At 40.6% G+C, this 27,995-nt stretch overlaps 1 protein-coding gene across 1 annotated transcript; it reads left to right on the top strand.

The window, feature by feature from the left end:
• Positions 1–8: 8 nt before the first annotated feature.
• Positions 9–27,995, top strand: LOC310641161 (cytochrome P450 2J5-like; the record flags this gene model as incomplete). Its single annotated transcript, XM_083363991.1, has 9 exons — positions 9–176; positions 4,412–4,574; positions 16,665–16,814; positions 17,016–17,176; positions 18,125–18,301; positions 21,427–21,568; positions 23,225–23,412; positions 23,937–24,078; positions 27,400–27,995. 9 exons carry the CDS (start codon positions 9–11, stop codon positions 27,582–27,584), a joined length of 1,476 nt encoding a protein of 491 aa, XP_083220117.1. The 3' UTR covers positions 27,585–27,995.

The following is a 27,995-nucleotide window of genomic DNA, read 5'->3' as shown; positions in this document are numbered from 1 at the left end:
GGGCAACGATGGTGATAGTGACATTTTTGTGTGTTTTGTTGCTTGCTCTGCTGATTCTCCGCTTCCTGAAACAACTCTGGTCCCAAAGACATTTGCCTCCTGGTCCTTTGGCTCTTCCTCTCATTGGGACTGCCTTGGCAAACGGGATTTCGCTTCATGAAGATTACTTCCTTAAGGTATTTGATTCTAACCAGTAATACAGAAGATAATGCTCAATTGTTTTCTTTATATCAAAATTATGGATAAAGCTGCTGAATGGCATTAATTTTTCTTTTTCCTGCTGACGATCTGCTGATTTTGCTGCCAAAGCTTGGTCTTGGCAGTGCTGCTCCCTGGATTTCAATGAGAGCACTTAGGAATGACCCAAGACAGCTTTTGGGCAGCCATGGACCCACCTGGGAAGGGAACTCTTGAAGATTCCAATTTCCTGTGGGTGTGGTTAGAAAGGTCACTGGTCATTCATCATCATCATCATCATCATCATCATAAAGTTGGAAGGGACCTTGGAGGTCATCTAGTCCAACCCCCTGCTCAGGCAGGAAACCTTATACCATTTCAGACAAATGGCTGTCCAGTCTCTTCTTAAAAACCTCCAGTGTTGGAGCATTCACAGCTTCTGGAGGCAGGTTGTTCCACTGGTTAATGGTTCTAACTGTCAGGAAGTTTCTCCTTAGTTCTAGGTTGCTTCTCTCTTTGGTTAGTTTCCATCCATTGCTTCTTGTCCTGCCTTCAGGTGCTTTGGAGAATAGCTTGACTCCCTCTTCTTTGGGGCAACCCCCGAGATATTGGAACATCATCCTATCATTAGTTTAGTTTTCTTAAGCATGCCTGGGTTTTAATTTCACTTTTTGAATCTTTTGTTTCACTTTGCCTTTTATCTTCAGAAGTTGGTTGAATATTGATTTATTTTAACCTCCTGCTGGACTGTATTTGTTCTTTTTTTTCTTTTTTCCATTTGATTTATGTGGTTGTTTTGAATAAGGTTTGCTTTCTGGTAAGAAAGCACAGTGTGTTCATGGATAGGGAAAGTGCTTACATTTGAATTACAAGCACATTGGACTTTTACCACAGGAATTTTGCATTTTATTAATTTGCAAAATATTTGGAGCTTGTTTTTTTTTTAATTTTCCTTTTAATTTTGGATCAAAATATCCAGAAAATATTTTCCCTGTTTCATTTCATTTGGTGGAGCAGTGGGCTAATGCCTCCTTAAGTAACACCAGCTGCCTGCAATTAGTGCAGGTTCGAGTCCCACCAGGCTCAAGGTTGACTCAGCCTTCCATCCTTCCCAGGTAGGTAAAATGAGGACCCAGATTGTTGGGGGCAATTAAGCTGACTTTGTAATAATGCCGCTTGGGGTGTGTGTGAAAGCCCTAATAAGCAGGCATATACATAGAATGAAGGCTACTGCTAAGTTTGTAAAGCCGCCCTGAGTCTTCGGAGAAGGGCGGGATATAAATGGAATTAAAATAAAGATAAATAAATAAATTATCTGTTTCCTCACTTTGCTTCAGCATTTTTTGGTTTCCTGTGTTTTCTTGTCTACCATTGCTAAGTTACAGCAATTTATCAGATTACAGACAAGCAAATCTGGCTGATATCTAAAAAAAAAAAATTGGTAACATGGAATCCCTAGTTGAAAGCCTTTTTAAAAACTTTGATAAAATGATAATGGCTGTGGAAAATATTCAGATGCATATAGCTGTGGATAAATGAGATACACACAAGGAATGTCATTTGAAAGCAGCAGATTCGTTGGACAGAAATATGGACTCTAAAGATTTAGAAATAACTGAGTCGATTGCACACACCTCCATGAAGTTCAAGTCTGAATTCTTTACAACAGGAGAAACCTAAATGAATGGAGAAGTAAAAAAAAATGTTTTCCCTAGGAGGATTGAAGGAGATTGGGGATTGGGTTTATCATCCTTAACTGGAAAACAATTTCATCTGGACCTCTTTGGGAAGATAAACTAACTTTGGAGATTGAATTTATTATATTTAATCAGACAACAATTGATAAGAGATGGTATTAAGAAACAAACGTGGATATTTAATCTAGGATGAATCACTGTTAGCTCTTGGGATGATTTGGGATAGATAAGATGCCATGGTAAATTGTTTATGAGTTGATTACAATAACAGTTTGCTAACAGAGGGTTTTGAAACTTTAATCTTGCCCTGTTTATTATTGTTGTTCTTCTTGTTAACTGTTTTGTCATTAATAAAGTATGAAGAAGGCAAGCCAATATTTTTTTTTTATAAATGGATTTTAATTTTCAATCTGTATTAATTTATTATGGGCACTGTTTAATTACTTTTTAATAATTTTTAATTTTTGTAACTTGTTTTTATGTATTGCCCTGTTAACCGCCCTGAGTCCTTCGGGAGAAGGGCGGTATATAAATTAAATAAATAAATAAATAAATAAATAAATAAATAAATAAATAAATAAATAATTTTTAAATAGCTTTAGTAGTTTAAAAATCTTGGGAACCTGTTTTGCAATGGGTGAGAAACTAATGTTATAGTAATGAATTAATCAGTATTCAGCTAGGACAGATAATATGTGCATGTGTGTTAGTTTTATTTTCTTTTTTAATGCACTTTTTAAAATTTTTGCTCTGTATTTTTTTTTTAGTTTTGTACTTTAATTGTTCTTTTGAATAAAATAAAAATAGAACTGAAAAAATGAAGTTGATCAATTGTTTTAGTAACTTATTCAATTGTTTGTAAGAAGATTGTATTTCTCCTGTGGCCAATCTTAGTTCAGGCTGTAACCAGTCAGATCAATAGAACAGAACAGAACAGAATAGAATAGAATAGAATAGAATAGAATAGAATAGAATAGAATAGAATAGAATAGAATAGAATAGAATAGAATAGAATAGAATAGAATAGAATAGAACCTGGAAGGGACCTTGGAGGTCTTCTAGTCCAGCCCCCTGCTCAAGCAGGAGAACCTATACCATTTCAGACAAATGGCTGTCCAGTCTCTTCTTAAAAACCTCCAATGTTGGAGCGCTGACGATTTCTGGTGGCAAGCTGTTCCACTGGTTAATAGTCCTCACTGTTAGGAAGTTTCTCCTTAATTCCAGGTTGCTTCTCTCTTTGGTCAGTTTCCAACCATTGTTTCTTGTCTTGTCCTGTGGTGCTTTGGAGAATAATTTGACCCCCTCTTCTTTGTGGCAGCCCCTCAAATACTGGAATACTGCCATCATGTTGCCCCTGTTTCTTGTTTACTTTAGACTAGCCAAACCCAAGTCCTGCAGCTGTTCTTCATACGTTTTAATCTCCAGGTATTTGATCATTTTAGTTGCTCTTCTCTACTACAGGGCAATTCATAATCTCTAGAAGTTTCTCTCAATGTAACTGAAGTTGGAAATTTGAGGAGTTGATGGCTGAAAAAAGCAGAAGGTAAATAGGTTGAGAAAGTCTCTGAAAACCATCCAAACTGTAGTGTTCTAAAGATGTGACTCATAGACAAGCCGCGGGTCACATATCTGTCAGTCACAGGAGGATTGGGCAGTGAGAAGGGGAATGGGACAATTCGTCTCAGCCAACTTCCATGGCAAACTCATCATGGCCAACTTACCATGGCTAATTTTCTATGGGACAATTCACCACAGGACAATTCAACAATTAAATTTAATTATTTAACATAATTTTAAAAATATTCTATTTTTTTTGTCATTCATATTTTATTTTGTCCCTTCTTGGGCATCCTTTCTTTAATGATTCTGTTAGACTATTTCATAGATGAAGCACAAGAACAAAAGTTCTTGGCAGGAATCTTAGAGAAAAAATAAGTTTCTAAAGAACAGATAATTTCATATGGTGAAAGATCTTAGAGTTAAGGGTTTAGGAAAGAGTGTAAGTAGCATATTAAGGTGCTGGTACTTACCTTTAAAGCCCTACATGGCTTAAGCCCGGGATACTTGCAGGACCGTCTGCTACCGGGGACGACTTCCCATTGCCCAGTGCGCTCACACAGAGAGGGCCTCCTCAGGGTGCCGTCGGCCAGACAAGGTTGGCTGGCGACCCCCAGGAGGAGGGCCTTCTCTGTGGGAGCACCAGCCCTTTGGAACCAACTTCCCCTTGAGCTTCGGATGGCCCCGGACCTCCGGTCCTTTCGCCGCGACCTCAAAACTTTTCTCTTCCATCAGGCTGACCTGGATTGATGATGGGTTTTTAAATATGTTTTAATTTTTAACTGTAGTTAATTTATTTTGGGGCTGTTATTTAATTCGTTTTTAATTTTTGTATTGTTGTTTTTTATTGTTGTAAGCCACCCTGAGTCCTTTGGGAGATAGGGCGGCATATAAGTCCCAAAAATAAATAAATAAATATTAATTATAAATAATCTATTTTATTTGATTGTATCGTTTCTCAATTTTGATTCACTTGGCAGCCTGCAAAACGATATGGAAATATATACACCATATGGATTGGACATCAACTTCTAGTAGTGTTGTCTGGATTCAAAACTGTGAAAGAAGTAATGAACAGCTTCCCAGAGGAATTCTCTTATCGACCACAGAATGCATTCTTGACTGCTGTACGGAAAGGAAGGGGTAAGTGCCAGTAGTAAGAAATTGCACTTATTACTAAATAAGTACCACACTATTACAATTTGGGTTGATACTATGCATTGCGTGGGGGTGGGGGGTGGGGAATGTAAGGGATAGTTAACAAAATAACTTAATGGCATGAGATAAGCAAAAAAAATATTGCTATAATCTACTTTATACCAAATTATTATACATCACAGTTGCATTCTATCTGATTCATTACATTCATACATTCTTAGACATCACTTCTTTTTCACTAAACAGCCAACTCTGTTTCATGAGGCTCTCAAGATCCCCCCCTTCATGGATTACTGCCTTGTCGTGGCGAAGGGGCTTGCGTAATTCAATGAAGCTATGAGCTATGCCGTGCAGGGCCACCCAAGACGGACAGGTCATAGCTGAGAATTCTGACAAAACGTGATCCACTGGAGAAGGAAATGGCAACCCACTCCAGTATCTTTGCCATGAAAACCCTATGGACAGTACCAAAAGGCAAAACAATATGACGCTGGAAGATGAGCCCCTCAGGTCGGAAGGTGTCCAATATGCTACTGGGGAAGAGCAGAGGGCTAGTACTAGTAGTGCCAGAAAGAATGAAGCGACTGGGCCAAAGCCGAAAGGATGCTCAGCTGTGGATGTGTCTGGTGGTGAAAGGAAAGTCCGATGCTGTAAATATTTTTTCTCCATAGGAACCTGGAATGTAAGATCCATGAATCAAGGAAAGCTGGACGTGGTCAAACAAGAGATGACAAGACTGAACATCGACATCTTAGGTATCAGCGAACTAAAATGGACAGGAATGGGTGAATTTAATTCAGATGACCATCAGGTATACTACTGCGGGCAAGAATCCCTCAGAAGAAATGGAGTAGCTTTCATAGTCAATAAAAGAGTAGGAAAATCAATACTGGGATACAATCCTCAAAATGACAGAATGATCTCAGTTCGAATCCAAGGGAAACCATTCAATATCACAGTAGTCCAAGTCTATGCCCCAACCACCAGTGCTGAAGAGGATGAAATTGGCCGGTTCTATGAAGCCCTACAGCACCTTATAGAAGTAACACCAAAAAATGATGTCCTTATCATCATGGGGGATTGGAATGCTAAAGTAGGAAGCCAAAAGATAACTGGAATAACAGGCAAGTTTGCCCTTGGAGTACAAAATGAAGCAGGGCACAGGCTGATAGAATTTTGTCAAGAGAATACGATGGTCATAGCAAACACTCTTTTCCAACAACCCAAGAGACGGCTCTACACATGGACATCACCAGACGGTCAACACAGAAATCAGATTGACTATATGCTCTGCAGCCAAAGATGGAGAAGCTCTATACAGTCGGTAAAAACAAGACCAGGAGCTGACTGTGGCTCAGACCATGAGCTTCTCCTTGCAAAGTTTAGGCTTAAACTGAAGAAAGTAGGGAAAAGCACTAGGCCACTCAGGTATGAATTAAATCATATCCCTGTTGAATATACAGTAGAGGTGACAAATAGATTTAAGGAATCAGATCTGATAGACAGAGTGCCTGAAGAACTATGGACAGAGGTTCGCGACATTGTACAAGAGGTAGCAACCAAAACCATCCCAAAGAAAAAGAAATGCAAGAAAGCAAAATGGCTGTCTGAGGAAGCTTTGCAAATAGCTGAGGAAAGGAGGAAAGCGAAAGGCAAGGGAGAAAAACATAGATATGCCCAATTGAATGCAGAATTCCAGAGAATAGCTAGAATAGATAAGAATGCCTTCTTAAATGAACAGTGCAAAGAAATAGAAGAAAACAATAGAATAGGGAGGACCAGAGATCATTTCAAGAAAATTGGAGAGATGAAGGGAACATTCCATGCAAAAATGGGCATGATAAAGGACCAAAATGGCAGGGACCTAACAGAGGCAGAAGAGATTAAGAAGAGGTGGCAAAATTACACAGAAGAACTATACAAGAATGAGCTTAACATCCCAGATAATCACAATGAGGTGGTCACTGACCTCGAGCCAGACATCCTAGAATGTGAAGTGAAGTGGGCCTTCCAGCTGAGCTATTCAAAATCTTAAAAGACAGTGCAGTAAAAGTGCTACACTCAATTTGCCAGCAAATTTGGAAAACTCAACAGTGGCCACAGGATTGGAAAAGATCAGTTTACATTCCAATTCCAAAGAAAGGCAGTGCCAAAGAATGTTCAAACTATCGCACCATTGCACTCATTTCTCATGCTAGTAAAGTCATGCTTAAAATTCTACAAGCTAGACTCCAGCAGTATGTGGACTGAGAACTACCAGAAGTACAGGCAGGATTTCGAAGAGGCAGATGAACTAGAGATCAAATTGCTAACATACGCTGGATCATGGAGAAAGCTAGAGAGTTCCAGAAAAACATCTACTTCTGCTTCATTGACTATGCTAAAGCCTTTGAATGTGTGGATCATAACAAACTGTGGCAAGTTCTCAAAGAAATGGGCGTACCAGACCATCTTATTTGTCTCTTGAGAAACCTATATGCGGGTCAAGAAGCAACAGTGAGAACTGGACACGGAACCACTGATTGGTTCAAAATTGGGAAAGGAGTCCGGCAAGGCTGTATACTGTCGCCCTGCCTATTTAACTTATATGCAGAGCACATCATGAGAAAGGCAGGGCTAGATGAATCAAAAGTTGGAATTAAGATTGCTGGAAGAAATATCAACAACCTAAGATACGCAGATGATACCACTCTAATGGCAGAAAGTGAAGAAGAACTAAAGAGCCTCTTGTTGCGGGTGAAGAAGGAGAGTGCAAAACTTGGGTTGAAACTTAACATTAAGAAAACCAACATCATGGCATCTGGCCCTCTCAATTCCTGGCAAATAGATGGGGAAGAAATGGAGGTAGTGACAGATTTTGTTTTCCTGGGCTCCAAGATCACTGCAGATGGGGACTGTAGCCAAGAAATTAAAAGACGCTTGCTCCTGGGAAGGAAAGCCATGGCAAATCTAGACAGCACACTAAAAAGCAGAGACATCACCCTGTCAACAAAAGTGTGTATAGTCAAGGCTATGGTCTTCCCAGTTGCAATGTATGGCAGTGAAAGTTGGACCATAAGAAAGGCTGAGCACCAAAGAATTGAGGCCTTTGAACTATGGTGCTGGAGAAGACTCCTGCGAGTCCCTTGGACTGCAAGGCGATCAAACCGGTCAGTCCTAGAGGAGATCAATCCTGAGTGCTCTTTAGAAGGCCAGATCCTGAAGCTAAAACTCAAATACTTTGGCCACCTAATGAGAAGGAAGGACTCACTGGAGAAGAGCCTAATGCTGGGAAAGATCGAGGGCAATAGAAGAAGGGGACGACAGAGAATGAGGTGGCTGGATGGAGTCACTGAAGCAGTAGGCGTGAGCTTAAATGGACTCCAGAAGATGGTAGAAGACAGGAAGGCCTGGAGGAATGTTGTCCATAGGGTCGCGATGAGTCGGACACGACTTCGCAGCTAACAACAACAAGATCCCCATTCAACTAAAACTGTCTCGGTCTTCCTTTATCTCTTTAGTCCTTTCTTTTTGAGAAATTTTGCCACTTTCTTCAAATTTTGCACATTTGATTTTAACCAATTTTCTGTACGTGACCAACCTACCTAAAAGCCCTAATTTCATACTGACTACCCACATAAATAATCATAAGCTCTCGGTATTTTCCATATACAAGAATTAGATATAATTGGGATCTATTCTAAGCTAATAACATTTCTAAAATTGGAATAAAATCAGCAGCTTTAATGATCTTACCTAAAACTCAAGGTAACAATTTAAATATCCACATAAAATACCAGTATAAATAACAAATGAAAAAGAGAAAAAAACAATTAAAAAGGGGAAAAAAATTAAGCCAACAGAAGTTGGTCCTTGATAGATCGTAACTCGCAAGCAAATTAGTGCATGGCCGTTCCAAAGAAATTGGACAGAAAGCAACATTTGTGCAACTGTATGAATTGATCATCTTAATTACAAGTTAGCAGTACTTTGGTTTTTGGGGTCTTTTATTAGTGCAGTAATTTATGTTCATGTTTATGTTTATTGGACTTATATACCGCCCTTCTCCCGTAGGACTCAGGGCAGTTCACAAGGTTTTTTAAAATAACAATACAAATTAAAAAAGTTAAGAACAATTAAAATAATTAAATTTAGTCCTTGAATAAAATAAAACCCTTGTTAAGCTCCAATTAAAACCCAATTAAAATAAAATTACAATTAAAATTCTCAGTCCTGGCCGGAAAGCTCAAAGAGCCAGGTCTTCAGGTCCCGGTGGAATGAACGAAGGTCAGGGGCAGTACTGAGCTCTACAGGCAGCTGGTTCCAAAGGGCAGGTGCACCCACAGAGAAGGCCCTCCCCCTGGGTGTTACCCGCCGGCAATCTTTTGCCAGCGGCACCCTGAGAAGGCCCTCCCTGTGGGAGCGCACAGGATGAAGGGAGCTTGATGCCGGCAGCAGGTGTTCCCTCAAATATTTTTAAAATCTGGCAAGTAATAAGTTTGAATTTTTGTAATCAACATTATATTTTTGTTTTCAACATAAAAGGTTGAAATCTCTCTCTCTCTTTCTTTCTCTCTTTCTTTCTCTCTCTCTTTCTCTCTCTCGTGTGTGTCTGTGTGTCTGTGTACTATCCTTCTGCATTTTAAGCTCTTCTCCCCCATGGAATAGTTTTTTTCATGAATACATCCAATGTAATTTTTTTTCATGACAAATTGGATTATAAATTTGATTATCCCAAAGATGCTTTTTCAAAAGGCAACTGGACTTTGGGTTTCCTTGAAGACGTTTTGCTTTGCATCCAAGAAGCTTCTTCAGTTCTGACTGAATGGTGAAGGATGGAAGGATTTATGTTCCTTGCAGTCATCTAGTTGTTAAATCCTTCCATCCTCCACATTATCATTGCAGTATTGTATATTGGGGGGGGGTGGGTGGGTTTCTAAAGTGAAAATTAGTTTATTTGCTAGAATTCTTATACTGCTATTTTTTGTCTTATTAAAGAGAATGGAAGACTGCATTCCTAACTCTGAGGGTGAAGGTTCTTTCTCCAAGCTTGTGGGCTGGTTTCCAAATATTTTGCTACCGGGCTAGGTAACATCTTCAGCAGAGTTTATGGGATGTCATTGTACATTGACATGCCCTAAACTCCACAGAAGATGTTACCTAGCCTGATAAGGAAATATTCAGAAAACCTTCACCCTCATCCTACACCTGAGCTACAGATATTTGCCACTATTGTATTTCTAACTTTACTTTTATTCCAATTTATAGATGGGATAGCAGGTAAACTCATCGAATTTGAAGAAGACACCATGTTGGGGGAAGTAGCCAATACATTAGAAGATGAGGCTCAAGATCCAGAAGGATCTTGACAGACTTGGGCATTGGGCCTTATCCAGTAAAATGCAGTTCAAAGGTCCTGCACCTAGCCAGGAAAGATCAAATGCATTTATAGTATAGAAAAGATGGTACATGGCTCAACAGTAGTACTTGTGAGAGGGATCTAGGTGTTCTAATGGACCACCATTTGCTGCAGCTGTCAAAAAAAGCCAGTGTAGTTCTAGGTTACATCAACACAAGGATAGCACGAAGGCAATCAGAACTGACAGTATCACTTTACATCATGCTGGGGAGACCACACTTGGATAACTACATCCAATTATAGTCACCACAATACAACAAAGATATTGAGATCCTGGAAAGTGTGCAGAGAGAGGCAATAAAGATGATAAAGGGCATGGAGGCTAAATTGTACAATATAGGTATGTCTACCCTATTTGAAGAGAAAGATTGGGGGGGCATGATAGCTGTCTTCTAATTCTTGAGCATCTGTCACAAAGAAGAGGGGATTAACTTATTCTCTAGGTCAGGGGTGTCAAACTCAATTTCATTGAGGGCCGCATCAGCATTGCGGTTGCCCTTAGGGGGCCGGGTGGGTATGGCCTGGGTGGGCATGGCCTACTGGGTGGGCGTGGCTAGAGTGCATATGGCCTACTGGGTGGGCGTGGCCAGCTCTACATCATTCACATCAAGGGTGCCTATGGGGGCCTGGGCAGGAATGGGACAGATCTGAGGGTCTCTGACAGAAGGAGGGTCTCTGGGCCAGGGCCAAGGCAGTGGGGGCCGTTCCCTCACTGTTTCCAGGATGGCTTCGCAGGCCACATGAAACCACTTCGTGGGCCGGATCCGGCCCCTGGGCCTTGTGTTTGACATGTCTGCTCTAGGGCATGCGAGGGCAGGGCCAGAAGTTGGGTGAAACTCGTCAAAGAGATACAACCTAGAAATAAGGACAAACATTCTGACAGTGAGAGCAATTAATTAATAGAATAGCTTGCTTCCTGGGATTGTGGGTGCTCCATTACTGGAGATTTTCAAGAATAGACTGTAGAACCATTTGCCTGGGGTGGTACATTATAAGCCAGGAGTTGGACTTGAAGAGCTCCATGGTCTCTTCCAGTTATGATTCTATGATTTATAGCTTGATTTTCTGTAACTAAATAAACAATTGTATAATTAGTCTTTCTCATATTGTTTTTTTTTCTTTGTACAACCCGGTAATCCCTCAGTCTATTTTTATTTGTATTCATGGTAGTTGGGTTGTTCCTTTTACAAACCTGCAGCTATAGTCTGTTCTAGGAAGATTCATGTCTTTTTAAATGCAGGGAGACAATCTGCATTTGTTGAAATTTCTTCTAAGTATTCTGACTGAAGAAACCAAAACTATAGTGAATTCTACATTTAAGCAATTGGTTCCTTACAGATTAGAAAGTGGTCATTTTTTCATAATGTAACTTACTAATATCTTGATAAAACTGCAATTCTATATCTTCCTGATTTATCTCTTCCAGTTCATGAACTTTTCTAATATTTTCTCTCAAGTGGGCATTAACAAACTTAATATATGCTGAGTTTTTCTACCTTGCTTCCAGAGTTCATAAATACTACCGGTGATTTCCTTGAGTCATTAATGAGACCCAACAAATAATCATTCTGCCATGTGGCAATGAAGCTAGCAATGCCAAATCAATCTTATTTCATTCTTTGGCAAAGTAACTAAATTAGCAGACCAGCAAAATGCTATGGACATAGTATAATTAGACTTCAGCAAGGCATTTGATAAGGTAGACCACAACCTACTCCTTGGTAAGCTAGAAAAAGGTGAAATAATAGACAACATCACCACCAGATGGATCTGTATCTGGCTGGCAAGCCATATTCAATAAATAGTCCTCAATGGCACTACATCCACACAGAGGGAAGTAAGCAATGGGGTACCACAACGTTCCATCTTAGGCCCAGTACTCTTCAATATCTTCATAAATGACTTAGATGAGGGAATAGAAGGGGAACTCATCAAATTTGCAGATGACACTAAGCTGACAGGAGTAGCCAACACCCCAGGAGACAAGCCCAGGATCCAGAAAGATTTTGACAGACTTGAACAATGGGCCCTATCCATATAAAATTTATTGGCCGTCCATCTTACCATAGGGTAACTCTGGATGGCTTACAGTTACATTTAAACTAAAAGGTGAAAAGTTAAAAACAAACTTTAAAACCAAAGACACATGAGAAGGGTGGGGGCAGAATGAGGGGGAGGTGGGATCTATTATTACTCAATCAATCACCTCCATTGCTCTGTTAATGTGGAGAAAAGCAAGGTTTTACATCTAGGCAGGAAAAACCAAAGGTATAAGTACACATTAGGTGAAACCTGGCTCTAAAACAATAACTGTGAGAGGGACCTTGGAGTCCTACAGTAGTAGACTTAAACATGCCAGCAGTGAGTGGCAGCAGCCCAAAAAGCTGGTTGTATAAACAAAGACATAGAATCAAAATTGCATAAAGTACGGTATTAGTACTGCTTTGTAAAGTAAGACCACAACTGGAATATACATCCAGTTTTGGTCACCACATTATAAGAAAGATGTTGAGATTTTGGAAAAAGTGCAAAGAGGAACTAACACGATTAAAGGTCTGGAGACAAAAATATAGGAAGAATGGTTGCAGGAATTGGGTATGGCCAATCTAGAGAAAAGAAGGGCTAGGGGGTGACATGATAGGAATATTCTAGTAGTTGAGAAGCTACCACAAAGAAGAGGGGGGTCAACTTATTTTCCAAAGCGCCTGAAGGCAGGACAAGAAACAATGGATAGAAAGTAATCAAAGACTGGAATATACCTTGAATTAAAGAGAAACTTTCTAAGAATGAGAACAATTAACCAATGGAATAGCTTGCCTTCAGAACTTGTAGGTACTTCATTGCTGGAATTTTTTAAGACTGTCTGAAATGGTATAGGGCAGGGGGGTCAAACTCAATTTCTTTGAGGGCCACATCAGCATTGCGGTTGCCCTCAGGGGGCCGGGTGGGTATGGCCAGGGTGGGAGTGGCCTACAGGGTGGGCGTGGCTAGAGTGTGTATGGCCTACTGGGTGGGTGTGGCCAGCTCTACATTGTTTGCATCAAGGGTGCCTATGGGGGCCTGGGCAGGAGTGGGACAGATCTGAGGGTCTCTGGCAGAAGGAGGGTCTCTGGGCCAGGGCCAAGGCAGCGGGGGCCATTCCCTCACTGTTTCCAGGATGGCTTTGCGAACCACATGAAACCACTTCGCAGGCCGGATCTGGCCCCCGGGCCTTGTGTTTGACATGTCTGGTATAGGGTCTCCTGCTTGAGCAGGGGGTTGGAGACCAGAAGATGTCTAAGGTCCCTTCCAGCTCTATTCTTATTGATCGATCTCAACATTTGCAATTTTTTCTCTGATACCCTGCATTCAAATATTTCATCCTGAAGATCAGCCATACATGGTCTAATGCTCCAAAGATTGTTCTGAGTTTTTTTTTTTCCAATATAAGGATTCTGGACATTTCTTAATTTCACAAAGACTCAACAATGTCATATACTTGTTTAGACATTTTCTTAATTTGTTTATATGTATTAAACCTATTATTTCATTTATTCAGTTATTTTGTACCCTAACGTCTTGCACTTATCTTTGAAATATATTATTCTCTAACTCCTTAATTTGAAACTTTTTTTAATAAACTATTTGTCATTTGTTATCACGTATGCTTAAATAATACTATCATTTGCTGGCTCACAATATTGTAAGTTTTAAGTAAGTTTCACTTATAATTGTTCATTTATTGATGGCTTACATAAAATAATTTAAAACATTGTACTTAATCCTTGGCAGACAAACACAATAGTAACTTGATCATCAGCACTGATGATGTTACCTAGTTTGGGTAATGAAAAGCCTGCAAGAAAATACTCAAGCTCAGAGAGCACAAGGACCTCTCATTTCAACCCTGAGCTACAAATATTCTTCTTTATTGGTAACTTGATTAAACTTGGAGAACAAAAAAGCCATTCAGCTATTTTGCTGGTTAGTTTCAATCTTGTAGGAGGAAGTTGTAGATCAGGGGTCTTCACACTTGGCCCTTTTATGACTTGTGGACTTCAACTCCCAGAATTCCTCAGCCAGCGGAGGAACGTTCTCGTACGTTAATGTTTACATCATCTTAGAAGCTTTTGATGCCCATCATATAAGATAGAGGCTGACAATTGGAAAGGAACAACCAGATCCCTGCGGCGCTAATTTTTCTATATGCTGAAAAAGCTTTTGATCAATTGAATTGGCAATTTTTCATGAAAGTTTTAGATAAAATGAATTTTGGGGATAAATTTTTGCAACCAATTAGGGCATTATATCAAAAACAAACTGCCCGAATAATAGTCAACAATAGTTTGACTGAAGTATGTAATATTGAGAAGGGCACAAGACAAGGGTGTCCGTTATCACCTTTATTATTTGTTTTAACATTGGAGATATTATTGGTAAAAATACGGAATTCGGAAAAAATTAAGGGTATACAAATTAGAGATCAGGATTATAGACTGAGAGCGTTCGCAGATGATCTGGTTGTTACGGTGACCCAGCCAGAAAACTCTGTTGTGGACCTGATGGAGATAATAATGCAATATGGGAAGGTTTCTGGATTTAAAGTTAATGCACAAAAAACTAAAATTTTGGCCAAAAATATGACAGTATCGCAAAAGGCCCTTTTAGAAGGATTAACTGGATTTGAGATTGTTAAAAGGGTCAAATATTTGGGGGTGTTTTTGTCACCCTCTAATACAAAGTTATATAAAAATAACTATGAAAAGTTATGGGGGAAAATTCAAAAAGAATTGGAGAGTTGGGAAAAATTGCAATTGTCTTTGCTGGGAAGAATTGCAGCAGTGAAAATGAATGTCCTGCCTAAATTTTTATTTTTATTTCAAATGATACCGGTCCTTAAAAAAGATTCTAATTTGGAAGAATGGCAACAGGGTATCAATAAATTTGTTTGGGCAGGGAAAAGGCCACGAGTTAAACTTAAGATTATGCAGGATACTCGTGAAAGGGGTGGTCTTAAAATGCCTAATCTTAAATTATATTATGAAGCTGCTGCGTTATCAGGAATAAGTGATTGGATTAATTTGACACAAGAGAGATTATTAAATCTTGAGGGCCATGACTTGTTATTTGGCTGGCATGCATATTTGTTGTATGATAAGAAGGTAGATAATGTGTTTAAAGTGCATATTTTAAGACAGGCATTGTTGAGAGTTTGGAAGAAGTATAGACATAAGTTAGACTACAAGATGCCGTTGTGGGCAATTCCAAAACACGCAATAGAAAACATAAATGTTGGCTTCAAACATGATGTGACTACGTATAAGGAGATTTTAAGCTTGGAAAGAAATGTCTGGTGTTTAAAGCCGTACAATCTCTTGCGAGATGAGAAGATTGTTCAAACTTGGTTTCAATATACTCAGTTACAGGCCAGGTGGAAAGAAGATCAGAAAATTGGTTTTGCAATGACTGATGAAAATTTGATAAAGCAAATTAGAAACCAGGGTCCAGCACATATCAAACGGATATATCTTGCATTGATAGAAATTGACTCAGAAACAGAACTTGTTAAAGATTGTATGATAAAATGGGCCCAGAATATCCAAGAAGTTATTACAATGGACACGTGGGAAAAGATCTGGGTGAGGAACGTAAAATTCACACAAGCTCAAAACTTAAGAGAGAACTTTTATAAAATGTTTTATAGATGGCATTTAGATCCTAAAAAGCTTGCAAGTATGTATCCGAACTACCAGCCAAAATGTTGGAGGTGTGGTGGCGAAGATGCAACATATTTTCATATATGGTGGACTTGCAAAAAGGTTAAGGCTTTTTGGATAAAAATTTGGTGGAATATGCAGAAGATTTTTAAGCAAAGGATAAAGTTTTGTCCGCAATTGTTTTTGTTGGGTATAATTACAGATGCCACTGTTGTGGACACTAAGTTGATGTTGAATTTAATTACAGCAGCAAGACTCTTAATAGGCCAATATTGGAAGAAGGAGGAACTGCCGACTATAGAAGAATGGACTCTAAAGGTTTCTGACCTGGCTGAAATGGCAAAGATTTCGGCTTACTTGAAAGTTCACTCGCAAGAACGTTATATTATGGAGTGGAAAAAATGGATTGATTATATCCAGAACAAATATGGGACTAAAAAGTTTCATTTAGCATTTGAATAAGTCTTCCTTTCTTTTTTCTTTTCTTTTTCTTTTTATATGTAATATTAATATTGCTTGTAGTTATCTTATATGAGCTAGAGAGCGATAGATTTAATAGTTTATTGTTGTTAGCATATGGATGTTTATGATTGTTCTTTGTTTTTATACCTTGTACTTAGCTCTGGGAAGTCGGGGGGGAGGGGGAAATGGGGGGGAGGGACAGGGAGGGCTAGGTAGGGATGGGGGGAGGGGGGACTGTTAAAGATAAAATGTACTGTAAAACTTTTCAATAAAAAAAAGATAGAGGCTGACAAACATTACATCTGTGGTCACCATATCACATGTGTCTCCCAGTGTCTATGTGACTTCCAAAATGAATGAGTATTTTTTAAATAAAAGATAACATAGCTGGATTATTACAAAATGGCGACACATCACAAAGGTTTGGTATTCCTACCTGAAATCCAGAGACATATTCCACAAGAACCAGACCTAACTGTTTTTTTTAACATGAATGTCCTTGTCTGCTGATGCCCACAGGAATTGTTATTTCCAATGGTCACACCTGGAAACAGCAGCGACACATTGGATTCACTTCTCTGCGGAAGCTGGGCCTGGGGAAGAAAAGCGTTGAGCATAGAATAGAAGAAGTTGCTCAGATGTTGGTAGAGGTCTTTAGACAAACAAAAGGTATGTAATTTGGGGTAATGACACAAGTCTCAGTCTCCAGATTTTTTTTCCCCACTCTGCGTAATTCAAACAAGAACAGATGTATTTGATTTGATTATTTTTTACCTTTTGAAACAATTGGCACAGGTCCCAATTCTGTCCCTTCATCCCCTTACAAACTCTGTTCCTTAAAAATTCATGATAAAATTCCTTCATTTGCAGAACAGCCATTTGATCCTTCGTTTCCAGTAATAAATGCAGTTTCTAATGTCATATGTGCTTTGAGTTTTGGACATCAGTTTGCTCCTGAAGATGAAAACTTCCAGAAGTTAATTCAAGCACTTGAAACTGTTATGAAATTCACTGGTGGCTTTTTTCAAGCGGTGAGTCATGTTTTATATTAAAGCTCCCCCAAACCTATGTTTCTATCAGTATTTTCATATAACCATGAATGGAATCCACGGAGGAAGCCTTGGAAATTATCTATTGTAGTATTATCCCCAGTAGGTGTGTCTGTCCTTGAGTCAATCATGACTTCTAGACCTTTTACTGCAGCCACCAAAAAAGCCAACACAGTCCTAGGCTGCATTAACAGAGGGATAGAATCAAGATCATGTGAAGGGTTAGTATGGCTTAATAATGCCTTGGTAAGAGCATACTTGCAATATTGCATCCAGTCTTGGTGACCATGATTAAAAAAAAAAGCTCTTGAAACTCTGGAAAGAGTGCAGAGATGAGCAACTAGGATGATCTGTCTCTATCATTCTTTTCTACAAGAATTTGGAAACAGCTTTTCCGGAGGACTTTTGAGGTTTGACACCAATGCATTGTTTGCCATGCTTCAATGTCCTTGCAATGTTTTTCTTTGGTTATTCAGTGCTGTCTATTAGGTGAGCTGCTAAGAGGCTTCTTTTGTTGTAAGGTAAAGGTAAAGGTTCCCCCGCACTTGCGTGCTAGTCGTTTCCGACTCTAGGGGCCGGTGCTCATCTCCGTTTCATAGCCGAAGAGCCAGCGCTTGTCCGAGGACGTCTCCGTGGTCATGTGGCCGGTATGACTAGACGCCAAAGGCGCACGGAACGCTGTTACCTTCCCACCGTAGTGGTCCCTATTTTTCTACTTGCATTTTTTACGTGCTTTCGAACTGCTAGGTGGGCAGAAGCTGGGACGAGTAACAGGCGCTCACTCTGTTATGCGGCACTCGGGATTCGACCCGTCAAACTGCCGACCTTCCGATCGACAAGTTCAGCGTCCTAACCCACTGAGCCACCGCATCCCTTACTCTTTTGTTGTAGTGGGGAATAAATAAACTTTTACTTTTCCATTTCTATTAGATGTACATTGTGTTCCCACAATTAATGAAGTATGTACCGGGCCCTCACAAGGATGCGTTGGCTTCTATGGAGGTGATCACTTCCTTTGCAAAGCAGGAAATAGAGAAACACAAGGAATCCAGTTCTCTGCATGAACCACAAGATTTCATTGATCACTATCTACTTCAGATGGAGAAGGTATGGGTTTATTGTAGTTCAACACATGGGCAAGGAATTATTACATTTCTCACTAGAAGTAAAGACGAGGCACTACAGGTAGTGGAGTTATTTCTTTTTCATTTAGCTCCTGTTCTGAATTTTGCTCATGTTAAATGAGGTTGCTTTTAAATAAGAGCTATATTGTACCACTGGAGTCTTAAACTCTTTTTAGACCAGGGAGTTTCTTCATGGATAAGTTAGATTTATTATCATTTGTCATCGTCACATGATTGCCCATCACTTCTTTCCCCTTTTTCTAAAGTAATTCCATTAAGAAGAAAAAGAATTAACAGGGACTCTTGATTAATTCATACTTAAAAGAATACTTTCCCTGAAATGTTCGGTAAAGGGCAGATACCTTTACAGCCTTTGACCATCAGTAAAAAAGTGGAACAGTTTGAAACAAGGAAAAAAGGTCCTCCTCTCTAATATTTTCATAAATTTGATTATTTTAGAGGCATCTTTTATTGATTTGAAATTAATTTCCACTGGGTCCCCTTATTTACAATCTGACATCATCAGTCACGAGTGTACCATTGGTTTTGTCACCACATTCAAGATATACAGTCTTCTTAATGCTGCCCCTCATTGCTATAACATTAAAGCAGATTACCACCTTTTTATTACTGCTCTGAGGGTTCTTCATGTTTGACTTTCTATTATGGTATCATTAGCATATAATAGCTTCCATGTATGTTATGTTGGAAGGTCCCTGGTTACAGTATCCATACTGAGTAAAATGATGAGGGTTTGGACCATTTGTGGATGGGAAAGAAATAGGTCAGGTGGTACCTGTTCAAATGCTTTTTCTAGCTCAGTGACTGACATTTAGACTAGACTAGACTCTGGAAGACACCTTGGAGGTCTTCTAGTCCAGCCCCCTGCTCAAGCAGGAGAACCTATACTATTTCAGACAAGTGACGGTCTAGTCTCTTCCTTAAAATCTCCAGTGATGGAGCGCCTACAATTTCTGGAGGGAAGCTGTTCCACTGGTTGATTGTCCTCACTATCAGCAAGTTTCTCCTTAATTCCAGGTTGCTTCTCTCTTTGATCAGTTTCCAACCATTGTTTCTTGTCCTTCCCTCTGATGCTTTGGAGAATAGTTTGACTCTCTCTTCTTTGTGGCAGCCACTCAAATATTGGAATATTGCTATCATGTCTTCCCTATTTCTTCTTTTCTTTAGACTTAACTAGACTAACCCAAGTCCTGCAGCTGTTCTTCATATGTTTTAGTTTCCGGGCCTTTGATCATTTTAGTTGCTCTTCTAAAATGAGTTCTATGTAGTTCAACACATGAGCAAGGAATTCTAACATTCCTTGCTATAATTAAACAAGGGGAGCTACTGGAACTGTCTTCTTTGGAGAGTTTTTTTTTAAAAAAAAATCAGCTCCCACTCTGAATTTAGCCCATGCTAAATTCTGTTTGCTTCTGAATAAGAGCTATAATGCAACTCTGCAATATTAGACTCTAGTTAGACGTGGAACATTCTTTGTGGGCGAAGTTAGAAATGTTTCTGTAGCAAATGATGATCACAGGACCCCAGGACAGTGCAATTAGAACATGCCAGCTGCCAAGCACCTGTATTTTGATCATGTGACCATGGGTCAGCTGTCTCATTTGGCACATTCAACAAAAGAATCTCCAGGCTCTTTAGATTAACCAAGACTCGAATCAAGTTTGACACCATACAAATACTTCAATGGTATGAAAACCTATTATAAGGCACTTTTTTCAGTGCCATTGAAACCTTGAATGATCACCAAAAGAATGATTATAAGCCTAGGATTACCCGTATTCTAAAAATTGCTTAAACTGTCATGGTGTGGCATAATAGCCACAAAATCTGGTAGTTAGAGCAGTCATATACATCACTTTGGGCATCTCGGGTCAACCAGACTATTCCATCTCTAACGATGGGGGGTGAGGTGTTACCCCCCCATTGATAGGGCTCGCAACTTGGGCGTCCTCCTGGATTCGCGGCTCAATTTTGAAGATCATATAGGAGCCATGACCAGGGGGGCTTTTGCCCAGGTTCGCCTGGTGCGCCAGTTGCGACCCTACCTGGACCGAGATGCCCTACGCACAGTCACTCATGCACTCGTGACCTCCCATTTAGACTACTGCAACACTCTCTACATGGGGCTGCCCTTGAGGACCACCTGGAGGCTTCAGCTGGTGCAGAATGTGGCCGCGCGAGTCATGATGGGGGTCTCCCGATACTCCCATGTAACACCTCTACTCCGCGAGCTGCATTGGCTCCCGGTTGCCCTCCGGGTGAGATTCAAGGTGCTGGTGATGACCTATAAAGCCCTAAATGGCTTGGGTCCAGGATATTTGAGGGAACACCTGCTGCCAGCACCAAGCTCCCTTCGTCCAGTGCGCTCCCACAGGGAGGGTCTTCTCAGGGTGCCGCCGGTTAATGATTGCCAGCGGGTAACACCCAGGCATAGGGCCTTCTCAGTGGGTGCGCCTGCCCTCTGGAACCAGCTGCCTGCGGAGCTTAGGACTGCCCCCGACCTCTGTTCATTCCGCCGGGACCTGAAAACCTGGCTCTTCGAGCTCTCTGGCCCAGGCTGAGAATTTTTTTAATTTTTAATTTTAACTGGGTTTTATTTTTCTCAGGGTTTCATTTAATCTTTTTGGTTTTCTTTTAAATACCCTGTAAACCACCCTGAGTCCTTCGGGAAAGGGCGGTATATAAATCTAAATAAATAAATAAATAAATAAATAAATAACTTTAAATGCAAGAATGCCTACAGTAATTCTAGTAGTGCTGCTTCTGAATTTTTGTGATTCACTCTAGTAAGTACCGATTAATCACAGCTCCATATGCAAACATTTACTGAGGCAAATCAATTATAAATTAAAACAAAATGCATTAAAGTTCTTGAAAAGCTGAGCCTTTCTTTGGTCTTGGCTACTGTAAGATAGTGTCTTACTCAGTATGAATCTACCACTTTAATTATTACTCTCCTTCATTGGTTTTCCACTATAACCCCTAGGGATGTATTTATTCTCTAGACTTGAGATAAAGAAGCAAAAATAACTACCGAGAAGGTGGGTAGAATTCATCATAATATTTATTTTCCATTTTAAACATCAGAGTAGGAATGACCCCAACTCTACCTACAATGAAGAGAACTTGGCTCAGTGTATCTTTGATTTTTTCGGTGCTGGAACAGAGACAAGTTTGATTACCCTGAAGTGGGCACTGCTCCTCTTGACCAATCATCCCGACATCCAAGGTGAGACAGACCTGGCTAGCGGATCAAGAGTCACTCTCAGGTTTTAAAATACACACAATTTATTTGAAATCTATTCTTCACAATCATTTTCCTTTGTAGACTCTTGATTCTATAAGCAGGAGTATGAAGTTAGCAGGATTCAAGGAAAGCAAAGAATGTACACATACCGGGAGCCTTCTTTGAATCTTCAGTAAAATGTTCCTTGAGGAAATGAAAACTGGAAATCAGTACACATGTGAAACATTTAACTCTTTCAATGCAGAAGTCTACCATGGTTTTCATATTTGTTACTGGTTTTTGGTGTAAATTACATATAGAAGACCAAACTTCAGTATCAATGTAAATACAATACAATACAAATCAAAATGGCGGGATGAGCAGATACACCGCGCAGGCTTCCTGCCCTGAAGAGAAGAGATGGGAGAATAGTGGGCAGTTTTTATGTCACTCAGAGCATCAAATGAACCCATCAATCTTCTCCTAAACTCTACCTTCTTCCTGCTCTGCTACTTCCTGGCCTTCTACTTGACTGGAGATTGGAGGCTAAAGGGACTGAACTAGGATGGCATGGCAAAGACAGGGGATGGGTCCAAAGTCAGGAAGCAGCCAAAGCTTGTATGCTCACCTTGCCAATCTGTGCAGACCCTGGAAGCAGATTTGGGGTGGAAGTGGCAGAGCCATTCTAGGACCATTGGCTGTAGCATAGAGGGACACAACCAGGATGAGAGTAATACACCCTCCTTCAGACCCCTCTCCAGACATGAGTTCAGAGGAGGAGGGGCAGGAGGAGGAGTCGGGTCCTGACACTTTGGGGAAAAGGGGGATGTGGTGCAGAGAGAAGTGGATCAGGGAGTGGAGGGCCCTAGACTGACAGGGCATCCACTGCCAGCACTATCAGATGGGTGGCAGGCTGAGAAAGAGCCAAGGGAGCCGCAGTTGCCCCAGGTGAGCCTGGAGGATTTAGGTGCGGAACACGAGCAAATGCTGGCAGTCAGTCAGGATGAGGAGATGGAGTCCATACCTCCTCCAAATCTAAGGATGCAAATGGTGGAGAGTAGACAGGTGGAACACTGGTCGACCAGGTTATTCACGATGAGGCCATCTCCTCATTGGGACAGACTCTACTGACATTTCCTATTTAATCCCATGCAAAGTAATGGGTGTTGCTGGAACAATGTGTCCATGAACTTTCCATCCTAAGCATGTGTATCTGTGTGGGGGGCAGCATAATGAGGGACTAGTAGGGGGTGGAGAGCTGAGTCTGAGTCTAACCCAGTGTCAGTCTGAAAGGGTTGCAGGCCTGGAGGCCAAGGTGGAGAGTGTGTGCTGAGGGTGAAAGGCTGGTGGAGGCGTAGTGAAGAGCCAATTTGAGAGTTGGAGCTGCAGCCCAGATGGATGATAGGTTGGCAGGAACTGAAAGGAAGAACTGGCCGAGAGAGTCAACAGGGGCCTTCGCAGTGAATACATGGCCCAGATCAGAGATCAGAGGCCAGAGGGCAACTGACATTGAAGGTCCAAATGGGGCTGCAAATCTGGAATTGGAGCCCAGAAGCTGGCAATAACTTAAAGGAGAAGGCCGGAGCCTCTGAAGAACATTGGGGGCAACAGGGATGAATGATTAAAATAAAGCTTCTATTTCCATCATTTTTTTTCTAGAGAAAGTCCAGAAAGAAATTGAAGATGTGTTTGGCTTCTCACGGTCAATTTCCTATCAGGATCGGAAGATGCTGCCCTACACCAATGCAGTGATTCATGAAATGCAGCGTGTAAAATATGTCTTTCTAGCTGGGGCTCCCAGGCAAAGTACAAAGGATGTGAAGATGAAGGGTTACCACATTCCAAAGGTGAGAAACATGTTCAGACTATATTGCAATGGTCCAGCATGGAGGGTAAAGCAGAATACAACAGAAGCTCTCTGTTCAGAAACTGCCAATGTAATCATGCAAAATTGAATAACCAAGAAAAGCAATCTTTTTTGAAGGATGGATTATGATTTTTAATCCAAACACCTTTCTGATATTGAAGCTAGTAACATATTTTTTCCTATTTATTCTAGGAAGGTGGGAAGTGATTAAGAGCTGAACTTAAGTTCAGAATTGTAGTCATATCTGGGCATGTTCCTTTGTCCATTTCTTGGGGCAATCTGAAGTGATAAATATACACCCAGCTCTTTGTTTTAATGGAATGGATGGAAGAAAGGATGCTAAACAGTAGAGCAGCTACTGGTCTCTAAAACTGTTTTGGAAATGAACAAATATGGGTTCATAAGAGCAAGCTAAAACCAAATGCTTCATCAATATGGTTTGTACTTTTTTAAAACCTGTTTTAATAATGAAAGTGCTCTGTTCAATCACCTCTTTGTTCTCAGGGGACCATGATTTTGCCAGATCTGCGCTCTGTTCTTCTTGATCCAGAACAATGGGAGACACCTGAAAAATTCAACCCAAATCACTTTTTAGATAAGGATGGGAAGTTCATTGAACGGGAAGAGTTTCTGCCCTTCGGAATAGGTACGTCCATGAGACCAAACAGCTTATAACTTATAGATTCTCACCCTTCCCATCCCTGAGTTGTTCTGAGGTCATCAGGGTCTGAACCAGTAAACCAAGGGATCCTTATTCCTTCTAGTTTCAAAACTAAGAGAGTCTGAACTTTCCTTAGACAGTAAACTTTGAACAATGAAGAAATAGTTAGACTGTAATTTTACTATTCAAGGTTTGCAATATATGGTCAAGATTGTACAGTTATCTCTAGTGTTTGGGGAGAAATATTAGCTAAATCCAAAGAATACTCGCTTAACTGTAGCTTCTTGCTGATAGATCTGGACCACAGAGTTATTATATTCCTTGCAGCAAATCCTTCCATCTTCCATCATTTAGTCAGAACTGAAGAATCTTCTTGGATGGAAGCAAAACATCTTTAAAAAAATAAAAAAACAAAGTCCAGTTGATTTTTGAAAAAGCACCTTTCAGATAACCATAACCTGGATGACTAAAAAACTCCACAGAAATTCCCCAGGCAGCTAAAAGGCATCTGAAGGGGTTTTGCAAAGTCGCGTGGTTGCACAGAGAGACGGACACTTGAGCTTTGGATTGAGAATGAAGCTGGGGCAAAGGGGTTTACCTGGCGTCTCTTATACCTGCCCAGGTGAATGGTGACCAATAGATTTGAACCTGGGCTTCCCGCCAGTGCAGGTGGCCAATGGATTTAATCCCTGGCTTCCCGCCAGAGCTGACCATGCCTGGGGCTGTCAATGACTCGCTCTATTCAGGCTTTCCCGCCGAAGCGGTTATAGCCTGGAGCTGTCCAGCCCCCTGCTGTGCTGGTATTTCCTGTGTGTGCTTAACAGCATACACTACAGGTTTTAAACAAGGAGAGCTAGAAATGAAACTGAGTTTCTCTCCCTATCTTTTGTGGTCGGAAATATTAAACATGGGAGTTCTGCCATACTGATGTTGCTCCACTTCCATGATCTGCTCAACCAGCATCAATGATCAAAGCAGTAATCCCTGAAAATCACCTTTTGTACATAATCCTGTGGAATCAGCTGGAAAAAAGAGGAATAGACAACATCACCACCAGATGGATCTGTAGCTGGCTGACAAACCATACTTGATGAGTAGTCCTCAATGGCACTACATCCACATGGAGAGAAGTTAGCAGTGGGGTACCACAAGGTTCCATCTTAGGCCCAGTTCTCTTCAATATCTTCATAAATGACTTAGACAAGGGAATTGAAGGGGAACTTTGCAGATGACACCAAACTGTCAGGAGTAGCCAACACCACAGAAGACAAACTCAGGATCCAAAAACATCTTGACAAACTCGAACAATGGGCCCTATCCAACAAAATGATTTTCAATGTGGAGAAAAGCAAAGTCTTACACATAGGCAGAAAAAAAAACCAAAGGCACACATACAGATTGGGTGAGACCTGGCTTAAAAACAGTAACTGTGAGAGGGACCTTGGAGTCCTAGTGGACGATCACTTGACTATGAGCCAGCAGTGTGCAGTAGCAACCAAAAAAGCTAATACAATCCTGGGTTGTATAAACAGAGGCATAGAATCAAGATCACGCAGAGTTCTAGTACCACTTTACAAACTCCTAGCAAGACCACACCTGGAATACTGCAGCCAATGTTGGTCACCATATCATAAAAAAGATGTTGAGAGTTTGGAAAAAATTCAGAGAAGAGCAATTAAGATGATCAAAGGCCTGGAGGCTAAAACATATGAAGAACGGCTGCAGGACTTGGGTTTGGCTAATCTAAAGAAATGAAGAAACAGGGGAAACAGCTTAGCAGTGTTCCAGTATCTGAGGGGCTGCCACAAGGCAAAGGGGACCAGGTTGTTCATCAAAGCACCAGAGAGAAGGATGAGAAATAACGGTTGAAAACTGATCAAAGAGAGAAGCAACCTGGAATTAAGGAGAAAATTCCTGACAGTGAGGACAATCAATCAGTGGAACAGCTTATCCTAAGAAATCGTGGATGCTCCATCACTGGAAATTTTTAAGAAGAGACTAGACAATCACCTGCCTGAGATGGTATGCGTTCTCCTGCTGAAGCATGGGGCTGGGCTGGAAGACCTCCAAGGTCCCTTCCAGCATTAGTCTAGTCTAGTCTAGTCTAGTCTAGTCTAGTCTAGTCTAATCTAGTCTAATCTAGTCTAGTCTAGTCTAGTCTAGTCTAGTCTAGTCTAGTCTAGTCTACTCTACTCTACTCTACTCTACTCTACTCTACTCTACTCTACTCTACTCTACTCCACTCCACTCCACTCCACTCCAATCCACTCCACTCCACTCCACTCCATTCCATTCCAGGCATAATCCAATAGGAAAGACTGGAACTACTGTGCCCCCAAAGCCCAACTCCAACCAATGGATCAGAGAGATGCATGGTCAATGAACTGAAAGTAACTGATGGAGGCAGGAGAATTCTCTCTCCCCAGCATCAGTTTTCTGGCAATTTATTTTCTCACCTGGGATCCAATAGTAGTTGGGAAGATCCACGGCAATCACAGCAAAGCTGACATTCTGGGTCATTTCAATCAGAATACAGCTGGAAGGAAACCTGGAGGTCTTCTAGTCCAAACTTCTGCTCAAGCAGGAGATCCTATACCTTTTAAGATACGCAATATGAGCTATGGTTCTTATTTGGAGAGAAATAAAATATCAAAGTCAGCATCTGAGACTCAGCTGTAGTTTGGACAAACCCAATGGCAGTCATGGCAAAGCTGACATCCTGCGCCACTCCTGAACTGACAATCTGAGCAGCATGAATATTTAAATCCCTGAGGAAAAAAAAATCAAATGCAGCCCAAGGCCACAGTAGCAATTACTCTGAGGAGGACAAGAAGAAGGGCTGTTTTGCAGACTGTTAGCCCAACTTTTGTCCAGACAGGCAGACGTAGCAAGCAAAGAATAACAAGAATAGGTGTTAGTGAAAGGGAATTCCCATAGACTATGCCCATACCCCCTCCCTTTACTCCACCTATATTACTGTGGAATAAGTTGGTGGGAAGAGAGGTGAGAAAGTGACTTCCATATTATGGGCCCATCTCTGGAAAAAAAAGCCAGATCAGTGTTTTTATGCATGTATAACTTTGCCTTTGAAATGGTGTTCCATCTAGTACAACCTGAATCAAAGGCATCTCTCCCATAAAGTAAAAGGAGAAAAAAGCTCTAGGAATTGAATCTGCTAGAAGATACCAGGGTTAACATGAAAATCTATTTCATCTGTTACAAATCCTTTCAGATTTCCTTGCTGATGGGAAATACTCTAGAGAACTGATTATGACTTCCTTTATACATGCTTTCTCTCATCTACAGGTCAACGTGCATGTGTGGGAGAGCTGCTGGCAAGAATTGAGATCTTCATCTTTCTGACCAGCCTGTTGAGGGCCTTCAGTTTCCGGTTGCCTGAAGGAGTGAAAGAATTCAATGAAGCCCCTGTTGTAAAAGTGATGGCACATCCACACCCTTACAAATTGTGTGCTATTCCTTTACACTATTAAGCTTAAGCACCATTAACATTGGTTACAGCTCTTCAATATCATAAATGTTTCCTATATACCTATTCGCTTAATATTGCATTTTGCTTCTATTTACTTCTTTAACCTATTATTGGGTTCACACAACATACCTAACAAGGTCAACCAAGGACTAGGAGGATGTGGGTGAAAAATATGCTAACTAAGCTTGTTATGTCCCAAAGATGCTTTTTTTTCCAAAAAGCAATTGGACTCTCTTGATTACCTAAAAAGCAACCCTCAGAGTGCTAATGTTTGGATGGCTGCAAAGAATATAAATCCTTCCATTCCCCACCAGTCAGTTAGAACTGAAGAAGCTTCTTGAATGAGAAGCAAAATGTTTTCAAATAAAACAAAATTAATAAATAAAAATCCCCAGGAAAGTTAGCTTGGGCT

Source organism: Vipera ursinii (genome assembly GCF_947247035.1).
Source record: "Vipera ursinii genome assembly, chromosome: 5".
NCBI lineage: Eukaryota > Metazoa > Chordata > Lepidosauria > Squamata > Viperidae > Vipera > Vipera ursinii.
The sequence above is the reverse complement of the archived record's forward strand: the minus strand, read 5'-3'. Positions and strand labels throughout refer to the sequence as shown.